At 41.8% G+C, this 19,165-nt stretch overlaps 1 protein-coding gene across 1 annotated transcript in view; it reads left to right on the top strand.

Annotated features, from left to right (window-relative positions):
* The window catches only part of gpc4 (glypican 4), a 41,292-nt gene that overhangs the window by 5,695 nt on the left and 16,432 nt on the right, over nt 1-19,165 (top strand). The window contains exon 2 of the mRNA XM_059346025.1: nt 18,769-18,927. Within this exon, the coding sequence (XP_059202008.1) occupies nt 18,769-18,927 (159 nt within the window). The remainder of the gene's footprint in view (nt 1-18,768; nt 18,928-19,165) is intronic.

Here is a 19,165-nt window from a genome sequence, read left to right as displayed (position 1 = left end):
CTCACATTGTGAGGGCTCCTTGCCTCCTAGCAGGGCGGCTGCATGCCCTGCATCATTACGCTTAGGGGAAATAACAGGTTGTGTTATTGCACTGACATTCAGCAGATAAGATAAGAGCAGGGAACTGGGGCACTCTCAGTCTGCAGGAGCTTTTATAGCTCAAAGACCAATATTTGAGTGGCTCTGCTCTGCTCAACTGTGGCCTGGTATTTTAACACCTGTAATAATTAACTAATAAACGACCTGCCAAGTGTCTTACTCTCCTCTCAAGGTTAACCCCATAAAAGTCAAACAGCTCTCTTTGTTTTATGTGAAACTCTTTGTGCGTCTTATCATTAAGAATTCAGTGCTGCACTTAGTATGATGTTTAATTTCCAGTCGTTTCAAAAATTGCCTGTAGAAAATTACTCAGGCGGCCGCCTTTGAGACAATTACTCAACTAATTGGTCATTTAAGTCTTAGTTGATGAAGATTTCTTTAGTCAATTTAGGCTTGGTAAACACAATATTTAAAGTGGTATTTTGCACGATTCTCTGTGGAGAAACTAGGTTCTGCAAAACTGTTGATCAAATCAACTAAGCAAGCCGTAAAAATGACAGATTACCTGTTTTTGCAATAGCTTTTTAAGACTGAAAATCCTCTTAAAGACCCAGAGGAGCTTTAAGTTGTATGGTCTTATAATTAATGTTAGTGCATTAGTTTAGAGTCTGATATCTGTTTTGAACTCCCCTCCGCCTCCTGTTCCTGCAGTCTCAGAGGTCAGGAGTCCAAAACATGTGTGTTCATTAGCCGTACTTCAAAGCAACACTAACAAGCAAGTAGTTTATGTGGTGGCTGATATTAAATCACAATTTAACAGTAAAGTAAAGCGATGTATTCCCTATGAACCCTATGTGTCTTTTAAGATTTTCCTCATACACATCAGAAGGTCTTTCTGTAGTCATATGAAGTTGAGTTGTTGAGATCCATCTTTGTAACCAGACCATATAAAGTAAGAGAATCTTTCTTGAAGGCATATTATTCATGGCAAAAGGCCAAAGAAATATAAGAATCTGCGAAGTTGTTTAGGAAGTTGACAAGAAGTTTTGTGTCGTCGTTGAAAAGGCAGCATATGTTTTCTTGGCTCACTCTGGGATGAGCTTGAAGAAATACAACTGTAAAAACATATTTATTTAACTTCCAAGTGCCGAAATTGTAACTGTGGGCTATAACTGTCAAAAGATGAAACACTGTTAAATGCTCCTTTTCTTCTTTCTCAATTGGTACATGAAAAAAGAACAATGTTTTAAGCCTGTGAAACATTTTTTTTTGCCGGATATAAAGGGATCAAACTGATTCAGGTGTGTTATTTAAGTAACTGTCTTACTCCCACGCATAGGTGTGGTTACAACCAACGATAAAATCACACAGTCTGACTCATGGTCATGTTGAGGAATTACTGCTATTGCTTTGAAATGCAAAACATAGATTTAAATGTGTATGACTGCAAATTGCATGTGTATCTTAAATCAGTGGTACGTAATGCTGAAATCTGGATTTATTTTTTATTTTTACAAAAGCACACACAAACACTTACTTACTTACTTACTAAAACTAAGTCAAAATGAAAACAGTCATAAAAACTGCTCTGTGGTTGCTTTAAAGGTCCTCTTAGCACAACAGGATTTCATCCCAAGAGGAATAAGTTGCACAAACATTAATATCAATGATTGATTTAAGGAGAAAATTAAGAAAATGTGTGTGTGAAGGGGGTTGAGATTAAGTAAACAGCCAGCATTAAAGCCAAAGCATTCACTGTAATCACTGATAACATTCCTGAGCGATGGAATAGAGTTGTGCAGCTTCTTGGCTTGAAGCACTTCTTCCTCTCACTTGGCTTATATCCCTTTTTTTAAAACAGGTGTTATATCAAAATGAAAGTTTTTCTGTGTTTTGACATGCCATGAGTGTTATTAATACCTAAAATAGCAGAAACTGAAAAATATAAGGTTCATATGAGGATGTCAGGGTGGGGTGCTTAATATTTTTAAATTTGATGGCAGGTGTTGGTGTTTCAGAGCATTCGGTTGGAGTTTCTCCCCTCTGGTGGTTTCCTTAGAGATCCACTAAAAGCAGTGATAATGTGATGGTTCCTGTTGCTCTCTGCCGAGCATTCAGGATAATTGAGTTTAGGTATCATGAGGTTGAGGTCTTGTGAACCCAAAAGGGGAGCCTGGCGTAGCGTCCAGATGGGGCCAGAGGAGGGGGGGTGGGGGGTGGGAGGGCAGCTGCACGTGCCTGCCAGCTCTGTGGTATCTCTCCGCTCTTATCAACTTCCTGCAATCGGTGCGTAGCGGCTCTGAGATCAGGGGCTCTCGTGGTGTCCCGTTCTGCTCTGCCAGCAACAGCTGCCTTATCGTCGCTCCAAAGCAAATCAGCTTATCACAGCGTTGGGAAAAAAAAAACGAAGGCTGTGCAAAGAAGAAGTTAAAGAATGATTCTGAAAAACCTTATTCTGTTGGCCTGTTGATTGTCGATGTGATTGTCATTTTAGACCTGATTAAGTGTTTGAGTAGCCTTCGTCTTTTAAAAGTCGGACTGTGGAATTTTAAGTTTCCCTCTTGCGCTTATTTAGTATGCTCCGAGTGTAGCGTCAATTCAATAGCAGTGTGTCGACTGAGCGTCCGTAATTCCATCTCTCTGCATCCTTTGCTTTGCCCCCCCCCTCCTCCTCCAAATGGCCAAGTGAGCGACAGATCAGTGGGGGGTGGATGCTGTGTGTGGGAACAATTGAGCACCCCCTTTTAGGCCTGCCTGCCTCCCCCTCCCCTCCTCACCACATTCCACACCGGACCACCAAGACCCGCACATAGGGAGCCCCGGAGCTGGGAACACACGGCAACAAAGAGAGCACTGGAGGGACTGAGTGAGGCATGCAGAGAAAGAGAGGGAGGATTTGACTGACAGGAAAGAGTTTTGTACCGGGGCAAGTTTAACTGAATATCCAGGAGAGTCGTCGGGCCAGGCAGGAGCTGCACAGTGACTGTGTGTGTGTGACACAGGCTGAGGGAATCTTGGGAGGCAACTTACAGCATGTATACACTGTGACTCATCGCCGCCCAGTCATACGGGGCATGTACGCACAGCCTGCTCCTCTTAGTTACCCCTGTGAGTGTCTAGCACAATACAAGGTTTCAACCAAAGGGCTTCACACTACTGTTTTTCTGGCCACAGTATCATTTTTGAGGGTCCTTGTCTGATGCAAACTGTGAGAAATCCTGATCTGCTCTGTGGTTTTCCGTGCTTTGAGTCGAGGCGAGCGACCCCATGAAACTCCTTGTTAACACGTCCCGTTTGCAGCCAGCCGTCTCTTTTTTCTCCCCGTGTCCAGACTGACATATCAGTTCATTTTCTTCTCCCCCTGCTCGCTCTTTAGCAGCTCCTCTGGGAGGTTTTGTTTCATTCCTAATCTTTCCTTTCTTCGTCAACCCTGGGTGATTTCCTCTCCTTTCCACCGTCAATGGTGGTTTTCTGGTATTTTGCTGGCCTGCTCCATTCAGTACACCTACCTCTCTTGTCTAGCGTCTGCTTTTAACCTTTGTCGTTTTCTCTGCGCAAAAAGGCTTTTAGATGATGCACAAGCTAAAACTAGACCACGTCTTTTGCTAACACACATGGCTTTGTCAGTTCTAAGGAGGCACCACTAACTCGTTTTAACCTCCTAATAACAAGTATGGAAGAGCACTTGAGTAGACTATAACTTTTTTTATAGGGCAAAAACTGATATTGTTGGATTTTCAACTTTTCGGTCATCCTTCTGCAGATGTGTGAAGAATGCTTCCCTCCATAAAAGTAACCAAATCAAAGCTTAACATAGTGATATTTAATCAAAATCTCTTAATTTTGGTAAAACTTTAATGTGACATTTAGAATAAAGTGTTTGTACTAACCAGAACCTGTAAAAAAATATTAAATTCTGTGCTCCTCAGTGCAACTGTGAAGCCACGATTGACTCCACGTGACAAAAAACCCATAAAACTTTGACTGTGCTGCAGTCTGTTTACACAGAGCAGAGAGGAGAGGACAAGACAGGTTGTACAAAATGTAAATAGTTCAATATGTATAGGATGCAGAGCCCCCATTTCTCGCCCAATGCTGCTTACACTTGGAAAAATGTAGGATTTAAAGATAACGTTTCCCCCCAATTCTTTAAAAAAATGAATTATCAAAGAATTCACACAGAAATGTTGTTTTTTCAAACGATTTATGGCGTTATAGTGGTTTTTCTACTGGACAAAATACATTTTGAGTGTCTAGTTAAACATTTTCAGATCAGATAAATCCCTGTTCACCATATCAGTAGGTTTTGTCACAGATACTCCCCCTCTCTCCATCACTCAGCTCCTCTGGCTGCTTCAAGTCCTTTTGTGCTGTCGATACTTGATGGTGTAATTTTTTTGTTCCTGTGATATTCGATCCGGCCGCGCGTCTCCTTTTGTGTTGATCACCTCGGCGCTGGTGTCACTCAGCCAGCTGTGAGGAGTGTGGCAAAGGGCCGCGGGCTCTGATCCCAAACTGCAGGGGTGGAGTGTGAACCCTCTCGCCTGACACAACCAGGCTCCACTCACTCACTGAAGTCGTCTCACCGCCTAGCTGCCAGTGGCTGCGTGCGGTTATGATGTAGGTGTAACTCGACCAAGGTTAATTGATTTCCTATGAAGCCGCAGTGGGATGGATGTCCGTGTTGATAGTCATGATCATAATTAGGATTTGTGCGACTCGCCAGAGGCCCGTGTGGTTAGGGAGAGCGGTGAGGGAGCAAAGCCAGGGACTTGCCTGGGTGTTTGGGCTGAAACCCCAGTGCTGGGTGCAGGCCAGACGAGCTGTAATCCCTGCTAATTACTCCCAAGGCCTACATCAAGACTCCCACTGACGAGGAAGTCACTCACACTTAGCTCACTTTTCCAAACTGCAGTTAGCCTAATAGGTTTCCTAATATTTACCTAATCCCTCTGTGTGCTGCTGGCATTTATTTTCATATGAATTATATTGTTTGAGATCAAACCTGTTTTTTTTCCCTCCCTTTGCCTTTCTCCTGTCAAACAAAAAGGACTAGGCAGGCCTTTGGCTGCTTCACACAGCTCTGTGAATTTGAGTGACGAGTCGATGCCATGTGTTAAAAGCAGGTCATCAAAACTCAAAGTTAAAACATGAAGAAAACAATGGCATACGTCCTGCTGGCTGAGGGCCGATAAGCGAGGGAGGAGAAAAAAAACACATGAAAGGATCGAATACTTTGTTAAATGATGGCTCCAAAGCTGCAAATCATTTGGTCAGCGTGCTTTGAGGGTGGTTTTTTACTGGCAGAAAAATTTGCCATTATGTGGGAAAGTCAACTCGCCAATATGGATCATCATCGGAATGGCGAGTAGCTTTGATTTATCGACACATTCAGTCCATATCATCAGCAGTGGACTGAGCCATCCATGACTGAAGCCCATAAGACCATTGTACCGTTAGGTTTAGATTTTCTAGTCCCTTTGACAGTCTGCAATGAGTGGTTCTCTTCCCACCGCCTCCGCTGGTGTCCAGTTTCCGTAAGGCCCGACAGGTATATCAGAATCTTTGTTGCCCTTTTGTAGCTCTGAGCTTCCAGAAACCTGATCTTGTACCTGACCTCATTCTGCCTGGGGGGCTCCGCCGGGCCCCGTCCTGCCTCAACATCTGGTGGACTTCAGCTGCTTTTGGATGTCTGTTATAAACATTGTCAAAGAGCTCCCTGTCCTTAAGGAGGGGTTCGCTGGCTTTTACTGGCAACGATGAAATGTATTGTTTGTGTGTTAACTCTTTTTAAAAGCTCTCATATGTTTCAACAAAGTTGGATTTTTTGAATTCTTTTTATGTGCAGTTGAAGGGAGGGGAGCCGTGATTTGTTATGTGCAACTTGCAAATGCATATGAACGGAACAGAAAGGCTGTTTTCTTTTTTTAGTTTAAAGCCTCCTTAGATAGTCTAATGCATGGCTCTCGAGCTGTGTGTGAAGCACATCTCAAAGAGGACCTATTTGTAAGCTCAACAACAGTAGTCCATTTCTCTGACAGCACAACAGTGTTTGCGCAGGGTCCCATGGTAAAGCACTTGGCCTTAAGTAAAGAGTGTTTTTCAGCTTCTCCTTTAAAGTTTGTTTTCATTTGTGTGCCATGAGTCAGTGGAAAGATGGAGGGCTGGTGTAGAGGGACAAGCCAGGAAGGTCCTTTTGTCTCTTTTTTTCTCTCCTCCTCTTCCCTTCCCTTGTGATAACCATGCTGTGCTCTAACTTGTCCTCTTCATTTGTCTGCAAAACCTCTACCTGTCTCTGCAAATCTTAAACATAACACAGTCTCGCTCTCTCTTTCGCTCACATTTCCTCGCTCACGCACACACACACGGACCAGGCGTCAAGGTGGAATCTGTAGTAAAAGCACTAGATCAAACAGTGCAACGCTGCGGCTCATCAAAAGGCAAATACCCTAAAAGAAAGACGTGGACAGGGTGAAAGATTAGAGCAGCTGTTAATGTGAACCACTGCCTTCACCTCACTCTGATGGATGTTTTTTAAGGCTAGATTCCCAGCAGGGTGATGGTAGGAAGGAAAGTCTCTTATGTTTGAATTATTTTTTCCTCATGTTTGAATTTGTAGTCCATACAATAAGCACCACCTGGCCTGCACAGGTCTCAATGTCTTACAACAGTGAAGCCAATCTCCAGTGGTTGCTGTATTTACCAGAAGGAAGTAAAACAAGTTACGCAAAGTTTGTGTGGAGCACGATATGAAAGTGGCCCAAATTCTAGCTCATCCCGAAAACAAACCACTTCTGTTTGAAGTATGAATTCCTCATAACTGTGTTAACATGAATCATGGCCTCCAGCTTCTCTCATACTTAGAGACAGAACTTGCACACGTGCTGTTGGGGAGTTTGACCTTTTTGTTTTTATGATCCCATTTATTCATTATCACTGTTTGTGTATTTCTTGACCTCTGGGAGACCTCAGTACTCGCTTTGGGCCAAATGTTTATGGTCAAGTCAGAAAAGCATGTTGTACTGTGCTAAGATTGCTTAATGCCCACTTAAGTTTATGGCATTTTTGCCTGAATTAACACAGGAAGGAGATTAACGTGTCTAGAAGAAGGACCTCCAGGTCCTCAGGACCTTTCCACTCCTCCCCACTTTTCTCTCTTTCTGTCTTATAATGTATAATTGTCACTTTAGCTTTCACTCTTTAACAATTTCAGGGTTTTTTCCCCTTCTTTTAATGGGTGGGTTGGTGAGTTCTTTGCTGGTCATATCATCCATAGGTTGAGAAGCATTTGATTTTCTTCCTTATTGTTTCATCTGTCCACAAGAAAATTAATAAACAACTTTTTGATTATCAATGATAGTAATTCTGAGGCAAACATGGCAAATGTTGTTTTCAGCCTCTCAAATATGGAGATCTCCTGCTTTTTGCCCTTTTTTAAACCAATTATTTTTGTGTTTCGGAGTGACAAAACAGGACATTTTAAGATGTTTTCTTACATTTTATAGACCAAACGAATAATCAGTCGATCTAGAAAGTAATTGGCTCTCTTATTTATAATGAAAAATAATAGTTAGTTGCAGCCCTAACATGAACCTTACCCCGCACAGTCAAAAGCCTCTGACTTCCTCCCAAATTTCCACCCTGCTATCAAAAAACTATATGGAAATAAATTGTGCCACAATAAAAAGGTCAGAGAGTCAAACACAGTCCTCCAGGTTTTCTCTTTCACCACAAGAGGCTTCATATATTTTTGCGCGGCAGATGAACTTGGTGAGAACTGCCCAGTGGTTGGAATTTGGTCCCTGACTTGTTAAAAGCACTCAGGGAAGTGCAGGAGCGAGTTGAAACCCTGACAAAGCAGTGACCTGGGAAGTGGTGTAGGCAGGGAGCTTTTGTGTGGGGAGACAAAGCCGGAGATGCAGGGCCAGGACGGGAGAGGGAAACAGACAGAGCGAGAGGCCAGGGCAATGTTGTGGAATCTCCCCAGGGGCTTCTGGGTAAATGTTCATGGATGACAGCGTTTTGGAATGTTCACAAATGGAGAGTTTTAATTGGCCAGAGGCCCAGACTGGTTTAGTAATCAGAAATGGACTCTGGTGGCAAAGGGCTCACATTTACAGATCCCAGTGTAAGCTTTGTTTGTCACATTGTGCGCCTCTTGTAAAAAAGTTCACGCCGGACAAAATGTGGAGGATTTAAGCACGGATAAACATTTTAATGTGTCAGATTCCCACCCTGAATGACAAACAGTCTGTATTTAGAGTTTTTCTGTGGATGAGACTTGGAGGTTGTAATGCTCCGCCTCGTGCCGTGCAGCAGCAGACATGCCTTTCTTTCTCATCATGCCATGTGACGAGTAAATGTTGGCAGTTTGGTGTTTTGACAGCTGTGTTACAGAAGAGATTTTAATTCCTGATTTATTTCAGGAAACACCATTTTACACAGACATTATCCAAAGCACTGTGGTTGGCTGGTAGCTGGAAATAGTCACTCCAGAGAGTACTCCCCTAAACCAAAACTTCCTGCCTCATAAATGGATGGTGAGCATTGTTCTGAGTGGAGTAAATCTCTCATGTCACAAGCAGCGGTGCTAACGTTTCCCCAGCTCACCACTACTGAGAAGCTTCCTCCCAGAAGTGGATCCTGTTATTTATGGATGTTAGCGAGGAGGCTGTGCGATTGTTCTCTCGCTTTAACCTCTTAACACCTCTGGTTGATGTGGAATCATGGGTCCAGTCGACATCAGTGCCGTGACTCATCATGTGAGGGATGGATGCTCTCTGGTCAGCTGACTACATGCAGAGGGACAAAGTACTGTATCAAAGCTGATGTGATAAAAAACAACAACTGCATGCTCTAGGCTGAGGCAAAGTCTGATGCACTCCAGTGTCAGGGAGCAACTGGTGATTATTTTCATTATCATATTCTGCAGATATGTACGAGGTAACTTCAGCCTTTTTTTATGAGCTCTATACCCAAAGCTAGTCAGTTTTCTATGATGTAAATAATACAGTGATAACAAGGGATGTAACAGGAGTATACTGAACAGCAAAAATGTATCAATTAGTAGTCAACCATGACTACTTACATGTAAAGTAAATGTCTTTTAAGTTAAGTTGTGGACAAAACGAAACATCTGAAGAAATTTTAGTAAACACAGTTCGACTTTTATTTATTTATTTTTAACAATTTTCTGACATTTTAACTAGGGCTGGGCGATATATCGATATATAAAACATATATTGATATATTTTTAAATGTGATATGGAATTAGAGCTGCGGCTTTTATTTAAGATATTTTTTTATCTAAATGTGCACTTTATGGAGCTTTGATTTTAAAAAAAAAGGTACTCTTGTTGTTATACAATATTTATGGTCACTTAAATAAACGGTTTAAATAAAACTACTTGTGACATGTCATATTGACTTTGACTGAACATTTAGTCTCACTTTGCTATAAAAAAATATCAGGATATATATCATATATCTATATTCATCCTAAATATATCGGGATATGACTTTTGGTCCATATCGCCCAGCCCTACCTACAACTAATAGATTTATAGAGAAAATAACGGACTAGATTAATTTACAACATAAATAATCATTAGTTGCAACCCCTTTATTATAAACACTACAAGCTCTGTACTTTCTATACACTATATATGAAGTCATATGCCCATTATACTGATCAGCTGGGTCTCAGTTGCTCTCCAGCACTGTGCTGTTGCATCATGTCCACATGTGATTTAATGAACTACAATGCTCTTCTTGTTTTATATTCCAGTCTGCATTAGATGAATACAGTTATCTTCATGAGGGGAACTAAGTTGTTGCAGCGGCAAAAGAGAAAAAAAACAGGCTCCTGAACACAACCAACAGATTAAGAACTAGAAAACACACAGATACAGCAGATATGAACGATGACTCTGAATAGCAGCAGTAGAACTAACTGAGTCAGACACTTATTTTTTATTGAGGCAAACATGCAGATGTTCTGGTTGCAATTTCAAACAATTCCTGTAAAAAGATTTAACGGCTTAACTTTAAATGTTTAAGGCCCTTGCCCACTTCAGTTACATCCTTTACAGGCTATAGGCTAGTTATGAGAGTGGTGTAATGTCTGAGTCATGGGTCAGCTGGAGCTTCATGCTTAAAAAACTGTTGCCACTCCCAGCAAGGGGCCACTGATCTCCAGTATGTGTTGTGGAATATACAGCAGACGTCCAGGTGGAAGCAGCACCTGGAGACTCTGCAGGAAGGATTATTATTATCTCCTAAAGCTGAGCCAACATTAATACCTCAGAGATAATGAAAGTAACACTCTTTACCCTGTCAATAAACTCCTTTGAATAACACTTTGTGGGTTATTTTAAGCTTTTCACTTCTTGGAGACATTGAGCAGCAGTCAAGTGAAACATTAGAGCAAAGAACTAGACCAGGTTTGGCACTGCTACCCACCATTTGGTTAAAATACTTGAGTCAGATTCAGAAGTCCCCTGCAAGCACGCTTAGGGCTCTTTTGGACTTTCCTAATGAACTGAGAGCTGAAAAGCATTATTGGTTTGGCCAAACCTGCTATAAACTTGTCATTACTCTATTTTTGTAAGAGGCTGAAGTGTAGAAACAGAGTAGGTGGAAGTATATCGCCCTGCCCTGATTATCTCCATATGAACCGCCGAGTCTGTAATAGTGGTTTCCGCTTACAGCATAATGTCGTTCAACATTTTCCACCTTCTTTTGCAGTGATTCTGCTTCAGCTCAGTCTGCACCCATGTACAGGGTATTAGTGTATGAGATGAATTTAATAGGGAAATGTGGGTCACATTTATCTTGGGTTTTTAAACTCTTGAACCCAAAATCCTGCCAGCAGGTTTGAAAAGCACATTTTCTTTAAAAAAAGAAAATGTAAAAACAGACATTATGGTTGGATTTTAAAATTTCAAACAGTCTTTTGATGATGAGGGCTTCTGCCAGCAACCAAATCGAGGCTTTGAATTGGAATTTCATTAAAATTGCTTTATTATTAATCTCTCATTTAAAATCTCGCCAAAAATAAACTTTTTGCACAAAGCACATTCTTTTAAAAACATTAAATTCCTGACTCCTCGTTGCAGCTGGGAAGACATGGAGGACTCGGCTTAGACCAACAGTCACATGCCAAAAATTCAGCAAAGCTTTGACTAACCTGCGGGCTGTTTACACAGAGCTGAGAGGAGAGGACAGGAGTGGTTGGGGTTGTAAAAAATAAAAAATCCAAAAATGTATTGCATGTGCATTTTTTTCTATAATATTAGTAACAACTGTAGGCACATGAAGAAATGTGTTCAAATTATCAAAGAAATTAAACTTTTTATGATTTATGGTCTTAGAACTAAAAAAGATCTTTTATGCAGTATAACACAGTTCTATCTACTTTTTGCCTTGATGGAACCATTCCCATAGAGGTGCAGGACTTGTATGTTGCAGTGAAAAATGAAGCCACAATCAGTAAAATGTGACCGGAGCAACGAGGCCCTGAAACTGCTTGTAGTTCAAATTGAGTTTTTATGATGTTTCAGGGTTTGTTTTGCTCTGATATAATCTTTAGCGCACTTTGAAGTCAAACTTGTAATATTTATTTGACCCTGGAACATTGTTATGTTCTCTCTTCGAGAAAAGACTGAAGACCCAACTATTTACTGAACACCTTCACACTTTATCTACACAGATGACAACGCTAAATATCGCACTGACCGCTCGCGCGACTTAAAAGCATTTACGTCCTAATGGACTCAAACTTAACCCGTGGCACTTACTCTTGTGTTGTTTCTTGACTTCACCTTTGCTTATGTTGTATTAACTCCCAAATGAACATCACTTTGGATAAAAGCGTCTGCTAAATGACATTGTAGAATTGTAGAAGCATTTCTATTTGACAAATCTGAAAAATTGACCCTTGCTATCACTATTTCTGTGCAGTAAAGAAGTGGTCAGGTTGAAAAAACAGCGTGGAAAATCTGGATGGGGAGGGTGAAGAAGACACACTTTCCCTCCTCATTTTTCCTCCTGCTGGCATGATGCCCTCCAGCAAGAGTCTGTGGTTGTACTGAGCAGCAGCCTGATGTGAATGTGGGGATGTTTGTAGCTTTCCCTCCCCCTGCAGCTATTCCTCCAGGTTGTAAATAAGACTGAGCTCTTAGTCAGCTCGCCTAGTTAAAGGATTTCTTGTAATATGAGGGGAAATATCATGTTGTACAAGAGCACTTTTCCTCACTGTACTGTGAAAACTTTGTGGTAGAAAATAGGACACTGATGGATCAGATAATGCATGTTCCTCCCTTCATAGTTTGACTTTTGCACATTTTTGTTTTTACAGCACTAGACTGATCTCATGTGGGAGATTCCCCTTGCTAAACCCTGCACAATTATGCAGCCATGAAAACATTTATTCCACCGTTTTGAATAGATGTGTGGGTTTAATTCCAAAATGACACACATCATATTGAACAAATGGTGCCTTTCCCAAGTTATTACGGCAAGCTGATGAGAGCAAAGCATTTTGAGACGTTTGCTCTCAAATGACTGATTTATTCATTTATTTATTGAGGACCAAGTTATCAGAATGGTTCGAAACACACTGAGAAACTAATTGGAAAAGCCTTTTTCCTGAAATGAATAGATGGCACTTTTGAATGAGCTAAGGAATTCACATTTTTAAAAAATCCAGATAGAAACCACAACTACAGTCCTTACAGATGAAAGAGTAAGAGAGACAAAAACGAAAGTGGTGATTTGACAGCATGCTGTAACAGGAACGAATTTAAGAAGGGAACGACTTAGAAAGCAATTGCTATGATTTGGGAATAAATATGCAGCCTTTTAATCACTCCTTTTAACTGTGGCGTCACATTGTGGCGTTTTGCCTGTTTGAACAGTAGACAAATTATTATGCTGGAACTTCTATCACACTTGCATGTTGAGAAAGCATCAGTCTGGACTCCTCACAGGACCACAGGTTCAGCTCGTGATTGTGCATGACAGGACGGGGTGCAAAACAGAAAGTTATCCAACAAATGGCAGCAATCCCCTAACCCCCCTCAGGATAATTACACCCTAGACAGAGGTGAGAAGCAAGAGGAGAATGTTATGGCTGCAGGGCGTGCAAATTTACAACAGTCTGTGTGAGTAATGCTCACTAGACTGGCAGCACTCTCCCTTACATGTTACAGCAGGGAGCAGAATATGCCAATTAATAGCCAACCTTTGTATCCATAAGTGTTGTTGTGCATTCTCCACACTACTGAGTAGGTTTTATATGCTGGACATTTGAAGATCACTCAGACCGACTTGGAATATGTTCACACGTTTTGAAAATGAAATTGCCCGCGGTACTATTCCCCCGTCTCAAATTACCTACATTCCTCTGGGATTGGATTAGTATGTACATAGACTATGAGCGGCGTACAGTTTATCATTTAATTATTCACAAATGTTGATGTCTGTGTGAAAGCTGGGAGGTTTGGTTCACTCGCAGACCACCAGGCTCCAATTAGTGACAGACGTCGGTGAATGGTTCGTGACATGCGGTACCCCATGGCCTCCTCCACGGCTCCACAGCACTTTTAGTGATGCCCTGAGTTCAGAAGGGGACAGAAATAAGCATTTTATGACTTAAGATTGGAGTATATGTCAAGGTTTTCTATTTATGTTTTTCGCAAGTGTGTGCGACTTTTACATGTCTTAATTGCTTGTCTGTACGTTTTTTATCTTTTGCATGTGTGTTGGAGGTGTTATTATTGGGGTTTGGGGGCTGAGGTGCAGTGTGTGGTGGATGTGGTGGCTGGCGGACAGGGAGGAGGGAGGGTCAGAGGACAGGACCTCTCTCAGAGGAGTGGCTGTTAACCCCTGACCTCGCTGGTTAAGCCTGCAGGGTGGTGGAGGTCCAGGGTGGAGGTTGAAGGGGGGGGCATCCCGAGGTCCGTCTGGTTCAGGGGCACATGATGGCAGGCATAGGGGGCGGCGAGGTGTCTAATCTGGTTTTTGTCTGTGAGGCGTTTTCACCTCCCCCACCATCCTTCCTCTGAGAACAGAGTTTGAGAGGCAGGACAATGTCAAAGGGAAGTGACTTATTTTATGAGCCATTTAAAGGGGATGGTGGTCTCCCCACAAAGGAGAGGCAGGGAAGCAGTGGAGAGCTGATGAATGCCATGACACACAGTCACATGTTTGTTTACAAGATGCTGCTCCCTTGTTTTGACCACCATAAATGGCAGTTTTCCTCTTCTGAGCGACACTTGAACAATGTTCTGTCTCTGCAACTTATTACATGTTAAAGTGCTTGGGAACTGGAGGGGTGAGAGGCCCTTTAAAGGAACTCTGTAAAGGCAAGTGAGAGCCAGTTCACCCATCACACAAAGACCATTCATGCCGGTGATGGTAGAGAAATGACTGATGCATCCACCGACCAAGCTCATTGTGAAATAGCGAGGCAGAAACATGTCACACAAAGTCCGGCATGATGTTGATTTTTATAGGATCTAACTGTTCTTGTTAACTGTTCGCTCTCTTGTGTTCCACAGGGCCATTTTTCTCCCAGCGGTTTGAGAAATTGGCTGCCAAAATGTTTTCACAAAGTATGCATTAGCTAAGAATCTTCAGTTTTCAGAGACTTAATCCTTTGAGCTAACAATGTGACATTTGTACAGACATTCCTGTGAAATATTGACCATCTCACTTTTATTTGTGTACTTTGGTAACTAGGGCTATTTTCCATGTGGATATAGTCCTTTTGATTGTGCGCCTGTGCTGTGGGCAAGCAGGGGGCCCTGCTGGAGGAGAGACTGGATGGCTGTTTCACCTAAAGGTTCAGTCTGTGTGTGTGTGTATGTGTGTGTGCTGCTCCCTGTACCTCCAATCACGCTGGTACAAAGAGCCATGTGTTGAGCAGTGATGTGATGTGTGAATATGTTTAGGTAGGGACTGCCAACTGTGCCTGGGTATGTGTGAGTGTGTGTGTGCATATAGGAGGGGGGGTGGTCGATGGAATGGGTGAGGGTTGGAGGGAGAGAGAGATGAGTTTGGGGAGAGGACTGTGAGAGAAGGAGTGACTTGAGGCTTATTTGGACTTGATCCCAGACAGAGGGGTCCAGTTTATGGCGCCAGGGTGCATCCCTCCCTCTCGTGCCCTGTTTGGATGATTGTATTGCTATGAGTCACTTCTGACCCCGCAGTTTAATTTTTTAACAATTTGGCTACTATTTGAGACAAGCAGGGACTTAAACATGTTGTGCTATTCAGTTGGATGTTCGCTATGTTGTTTGTAAAATAAAGAAAATGGTTGATGAGGCTTCATTGGAACATCACTACCTAAAGATGTCCTTTTTTTTAACCTTATACAAGTAGTTTTCGTACCTAAACCTAGCAAAATTGTACCATTTCACAACACAAAAAAAGAGTAAAAATCAATGTTGTCTTTTGCTATATTTTAACTTTTCGTAGGAAATCAAACAAACTTGTAATAACACATTACGTTGAGCAGTCACATTTAGTAAAATACCATATGAATCATTTTATCTGTGGTTACTTGATTGAACACATTCATTTAGAGCTCTACCAGCACACCTCAGACCCTTAAAGTTGGAGGAAACTTAATCTAGAAACATATTTTTTTGTCCTTTTATACATGTGTAAAAAAAAAACAGAAGTCACCAAAGTTAAGTCCTGTTTTTCTAATAAAAGTTGCAGGGCGTTTCTATTACATGCCCTAAAAGAATGAAAACAACCTCAAGATGTTGCAGAAAAACAAATCCACATGGCTCAGGGTGTTTTGGCGACATATTAACCATGGCAACCAGCCGTGAAGGTAGCAGGAAAATCCCACTCATATTCTCATGATCACACCAAAGGGGCTGTAACAACCTACAATACAGCAATGTTTAACTTTTATAAGTAATGGAATACAATGTGAGTTTCCTGCTGAAATAAGTGAGAAAAGGGGGTAAACTTTACCAGATCTGACCACCACGTGGCACGGCATTCTGGGAGCACAGATCTCCACAAAGACCTAATGCGGTCACATGCATCTTCGATAGTGAAGTATGAAAGTCATTCTGCCAACTTTGTTGAGTTTTACGTTCTAATGTGGAAACAAAAAGTGGTGTTGTGCCATATTGCTCCAAGCATCCAAACAACTGGATATCTGTTCCCGGTATTTGTGTGTTATTGAAGAGAAAATAAGGCAGATCAATTGAGCCATGAAATGCGTACCAACATTTCCACCAACTTTCTGGCTTCTTGTCCCAACTTCAGGGGTAGTTCACATGAATTTTCCCAGCCTGGAACTAATTTTTCTGATCATTCCAACACCACACGAATGCAGCACAAATGCTATATCTTACATTGTTCATGAAAACTAATTTGTGTATCTGCCATGTGAGATGAATTCACTCCTGAACTTAATTGGTTGTTTCTTGGCCCATGCTACACCCTCCTTCCAATTTTCATGGAAATCAGGCTGCTGACAAAACCCCCACACAAACTCACAAACAACTCGCTGCCCTTTTCAAGAAGAACAGGAAAGGAATCTAATGTTACTGAAACAATTTTAGAGCCTACTGGATGCAGCACTAATGTTTCCTGTAGCTTTAAATATGATGAATTTCAAGGTTTCATATAAAGGAAACGTATATAATATTTCACCGCACGCACCATATGGAAACTAGAGTCGGCATTATCTCTTCAGGCTAAATTAGTCTGGCATAAATAAATAATGGAAAACATTACAGGTAATGTGAAAGCTCCACTAGCAGCAGTAACCTGTGCATGCACGGGGGCCTGGAGTCAGTTAGCAGGAGCCGGTGGGGAAAACCAAACAGGCCGTTGGTGCCTGGATGCCTTGAAAGGATCCCTGTGTTCTCCTGAATTCCAACAGCCATGTTTAAAACAAAACATTATTGCAGCTGCAACTTTGCATTCGTCCTCCCCTGACCCTCCTTTTTAATTGGTTGTTTAACTCACTTTTGACAAAGTTGGCCGTTGCTGTTGTATCAAACAAAGTGTTTTTTATAATGGTTGTGAGTAGAAAACCGAGTGAGAGCTCAGAGTAGGTTGCGGTGAGGTTTTTGGTAATCCAGATCTGTTTGGAAAATGTTTATAAATTGTTAAAAAGTTGAGTGCATACTAGCATTTTCAGAACATTTTGTCCAGAACAGAAAAACACTTCACATCTCTCCTGTTTTGGCATGAGAGGACCACTTAAGCCACCAGCTTTACACAGTTTCCAGCAGGTGGCTTTCTGCTGGTCTGTTTACAGAGCAGGCATCACCAATTTAACAATGGATCACATGACGCTCATGTCTGAGGTCACCTACAAATCTTACATATGTGCTTCACAATACAGCAGACAGAGCTGGGTCATTTGTGTTATATGTTCTACATAGTCTCCGTGGGAAAGAGTCAAAAAAAGAGATAAAAGTCCCAAAAAGAGAAAAACCCCAACAACACATTGTTAAAGTTCCACCTTGTTCGGTGAATTATGAATAAAGTTCATCCAATCAAAAACAAGTAATGATATAGTTATAAATGTTTTGTTTATGCTTTGAAGGTTACCTAGCTACATCTTGTCCTCTCATAATTTCTCATAAAATCGTCTAACAGCTTTTTTGACAGTTACACTGTAATTGTCTTGCATTTAAATATATATATATAATTTATTTTTTGTAGTTTGAGTCTTTTTTTTGTAAATTTCTCTACATCAATGCTCACATAGCTGGAGTCAGTCGGCTCACCAGCAAAGTGGGTGAAGAGCTAATCCTCTCCTCTTAAAAGTCTGTGTTTTAGAAGGACACAGCACTCAGAGAAAGCTACAGCACTGAACTATCAATCAGGACAGGGAAGTGCCAGGATAAGAGCAAGGCTCTATAAAGTGGCCGCCTAAAGACTGCTCTGAGCAGAGTGTTGCAATTAATCCACTTAAGTGCAGTTAAGGGGGTTTTCACAGCCAAGGTGCATTTGATTTGGTGAGGGGTGAAGTTGTTACTCTGTGGTTGAAAGGTTTCATACAAAGGCAAGAAATTGTGTTAATGATTGATACACATGTGTTTCAAACAAGTAAAATATCCACTAAAGTCGGCCAGTTGGCTCAATAATTAGCCACTGCAGGTGAACACATTCTGAATGGCTCTTTAGGCCTTTACACACCAGGAGGGATTCTTAGTGCAAGTAATTTGCCCACCAATATAATTTTTCAAAATATTGTTTTCTGTTATGACTATCTACACCCTGAACACAAATCTTCACTGGCAAAAAATCAACTTTTCTTTGAAACTGGGTCGAGTTTTCTGAGCTTTTGCTCCTAAGCAATGGCATCAACAAACCATATTGTGCTTCATACATAGGATATATAGGATTATAAAACAACACAGGCTTTGTAGTCCAAACCAGGCAGAACATTTCTACTCCTTTCAACTTATTATTAGTAACAGTAGTTGGTCATCTGCCTACACAAATCTATTCACACCTTTTATTGAACAACTGTTTCAGAGTATTTGGCATTTTCATGTTGTTTCCTGTCACAGCCCTGGTGTGTAAAAGCCTTTTAGTAAATTATTAAGGCGTGTTCTGTTGTGTTCTGAATTGGTTTTATTCTGACATAACTGAAGTGGAAGTAATTTTGCATTGATGTGACTTGTGGTGAGCGTTTCCTGTATTATAAGGTGTTTAACAGTGTTTTCTCCTCCTCTCCTCCAGGAGCCCCGTTGAAAGTGTGTCCGCAGGGTTACTCCTGCTGCACAGTGGAGATGGAGGAGAAGCTGAGCCAGCAGAGCCACACGGAGATCAAAGCTCCCGTCTCCAGGCTTAGCACCAACCTACAATCCACCTTCAGACAGAGACACGACCACTTTGACAGTAAGCAAACACACATGCACACCCACTACTTCTCCTCTACATTGTGCTGCTGGCTGCAGTCCCCGCTGCAACACTTGTGTTGCATGATCTTTGACAGACGCTCCCACCTGCCAGTGCACTGCCCTGAGCGGAGACAGTCAGTCTGTGTCTGTTGGCCCATCCACCTGTCTCTCAACGTCTCAGCCCCCTGCCTCCTCACCCCCCACCACCACCACCCCCCTCACCACCCCCCGCTTCA

This window comes from Centropristis striata, chromosome 12, assembly GCF_030273125.1.
Source record: "Centropristis striata isolate RG_2023a ecotype Rhode Island chromosome 12, C.striata_1.0, whole genome shotgun sequence".
NCBI lineage: Eukaryota > Metazoa > Chordata > Actinopteri > Perciformes > Serranidae > Centropristis > Centropristis striata.
This window is presented reverse-complemented; position numbering and strand designations above follow the sequence as displayed.